The 2,688-nt window shown below is 51.0% G+C and overlaps 1 protein-coding gene across 7 annotated transcripts in view; it reads left to right on the plus strand.

Moving 5' to 3' along the window:
- Positions 1 to 277: 277 nt before the first annotated feature.
- ANO5 (anoctamin 5) overlaps positions 278 to 2,688 on the plus strand; it is a 94,943-nt gene continuing 92,532 nt past the window's right edge. For 5 of the 7 annotated variants that reach the window (XM_017525924.2, XM_017525925.2, XM_017525926.2 and 2 more), the window contains exon 1: positions 278 to 778. In XM_017525924.2, coding sequence (XP_017381413.1) covers positions 739 to 778 — 40 coding nt within the window. In that variant the 5' untranslated portion in view covers positions 278 to 738. Of the gene's footprint in view, positions 779 to 808; positions 959 to 2,688 lie in introns of those variants that run through there. The other 2 variants (XM_037737558.1, XM_037737559.1) reach the window with 1 other exon arrangement.

Below are 2,688 nucleotides of genomic sequence, written 5' to 3' on the forward strand. Positions count from 1 at the left end.
GCCGTGCGAAGCCTGTTGAGAATGGAGCAGGCCGGCCAACAGGGCCGGGGGTCGGCGGGTCCCGAAGAGAGACCGGAGGCGGCCTGTTCCGAGGACTTGCGGGAGGCAGCGGGCCCGGAGGAGGGTGGGGAGGCGGCCGAGCGGCGATCGGCGGACGGCTGGAGCGGAGAGGAGGGGCCCGGCGTCGAGCCAGCCGGGCCAGGGGGCGGGGAGATGGCGGCCTCCGAGCGTGGGGCGCCGGCTGCTCCTGCGGTCTGGAGGCGGGGAAAGAGGCGGGGAAACCGGGAGGGAGCGAAGGAGAAAGGAAAGCTGCCGGAGGGCGGGAGTGGAAAGGACCCTGGCGAGCGCCGGGAGGAGCGGCGGCTGCGAGACTGGCTGCCGGGCAGGCACAGGGACAGGTACCTGGAGAAGTACTGGGAGGGCGCCCAGGAGCGCTACCGGGAGAGGGTGGTGAAGCGCAGGGCCAAGAGCGCGAAGCAGGTCGGGGAGGACCGGGTCGAGGGGAAGTACCCCCTGGAGAAGAAGCCCCACTGTCTGAGGCATCTAGGGACAGTGGAGACCGAGGAGGAGGAGGAGAAGAAGGCCTGTGGAAGGAAGACCAGCCACTTGGAAGTCCCGCAGCCTCAACTCCGGCGGCCCACAGTCAGATTCAGTATCTACCCAACATCTCCACGCACGTCTCAGCGGTTCCTCCCCTGCTGCCTCTCGGGCAGCACTGCCATTAACGAGCTGGCGAAGATGGGGGACCCGAATCTCCTCGAAGTGTTGGCGGAGGAAGGTAGGACCACGCCAAAAGGCGTCAAGGGAGAGCCGGGCTGCCTGCCTGCACCCCGCCACTCGCGGCGCAGCGGCCCCAGGGGTACGTTGGCGGCCCTGCAGCCCGAGTCCTAGGGATGTTCACAGCGTGGCGTGCCCAGCGCGAGACCCGGACTGCGGGGCAGAGAGTCCCCTGCCTGGGGTGATTGGGGTGGGCTTCGGCGCCCCACAGATTTCTCTGCTGCTCTTGCGCGCTAGGGACCTGCGACCTTTGACCCCCATGGTTCGGGAGCACCCTCCTGGCTCCCCTGCAGGCCGGGTAGCTGCAGAGTAATTCAGGGGCGCGAGGCTAGCGCTGCGGTGCTTGGGCCTCCGAACCCAGCCACTGGAAACGAAGGCTCTCCTAAACACAGCAGCAGTGTAGAGTGCCAGACAGCTGTCCCGCGTGTAAGGAGCTGGTCCTTGAGTCTTATTACCTCACTCTCTCTGCTCATTACTAATTATGCTTTGAGATGCTTGTTAATTACAGGAGTAGCAGATCCTAAGATCTATCAGTTTGAGATCTTGAGAGTCATAGGCACTTGGAAAAGCTGCTGCTGCTTTTACACAGCTTTCGTTAAGCCCTTTAATTCCTTTGACAAATATTTACCCGTTGTTTGCCAAAGCCTTTACACCGCGTATGTTCCGTGGGCCTATTTTAATACGCGCATTTTTCTTAAAATGCACATACTATTTTGCTGCTATCTCCAGGACCCCAGTTTCTTCAATGATACTTTATTTTCATGCCGTGTTTAGTGTTGGATCTAAACATGGAAACAGCTTTCCAAAGTAACAAAAGATCCGATCATTATTACTCTTCAGTTTTCAAAGGCATAGAGAAATACCGTGTGTTATTGCATCCTCCTCGTTCCCTTTTTAAAACAGCTTTATTGAGATATAATATATATACTATAAAATTCACCTATTTGATGTGTAAATTTCGATGTTCCTTAATTACCTTCAGAGTTTTGTAACTATCACCAGAATCTAATTTTAGAACACTTTCATCACCCCAAATAGAAACCTTTTAGGCAGTCACTTCTCATCCTCCCCACTTCCCACCAGTAATCTCTTTATCATCTCTATGGATTTGCCTATTCAAGACCATTCATATAAATAGAATCATACAATTGTGGTCTGTTGTAACTGGCTTCTTTCTCTTAGATTGTTTTTGAAGTTAATCCATACTGTAGCTTTTATCAGTGCATCATTCTTATTAATTGCCGAATACTATTCCATTGTGGAGCTATACCCTACCTTATCCATTCATCAGTTGGTAGGATTTGTGTTATTTCCACTTTTTTTGCTTCTATTAATAATGCTGCTATGAACATTAATGTATAAGTTTTCATATGGATATATGCTTTTATTTTCCTTGGGTATATATCTAGGAGTGGAATTGCTGGATTTTGTGGTAGCTTTATATTGAACATTTTAAGAAATTGCTGAACTGTTTTCCAGGCATATGCATTTTACCTTCCCATCAATAATGTGTAAGGGTTCCAATTTCTGTGCATGCTCACTAACACTTGTTATTGTCTGTCTTTTTCATTATTTAAAAAAAGCAACTTCTTCACCATCCTAGTGGTTGTAAAGTCGTAACTCAGTATGATTGTGATTATATTTCCCTAGTGATTAATGTGGCAAGTATTTTCTTATACTTATTGGGGCTCACGCGATACTCCCACCTCAGCCTCTGGAGTAACTGGGACTATGGGTGGTACACCACCATTGCCCCACAGGTTACTTTTTTTTTTTTTTTAAATGAAGATGGATTTCATTCTGTTGCCCAAATTGGTCTTGAATTTCTTAGCTCAGGTGATCCGCCTGACTTGGCCTCCCAAAGTGCTGGGATTACAGGTGCGAGCCACCAAGTCCGGTCACACTCTCCCT

This window comes from Cebus imitator, unplaced genomic scaffold (assembly GCF_001604975.1).
Source record: "Cebus imitator isolate Cc_AM_T3 unplaced genomic scaffold, Cebus_imitator-1.0 Scaffold39, whole genome shotgun sequence".
NCBI classification, from domain to species: Eukaryota; Metazoa; Chordata; class Mammalia; order Primates; family Cebidae; genus Cebus; species Cebus imitator.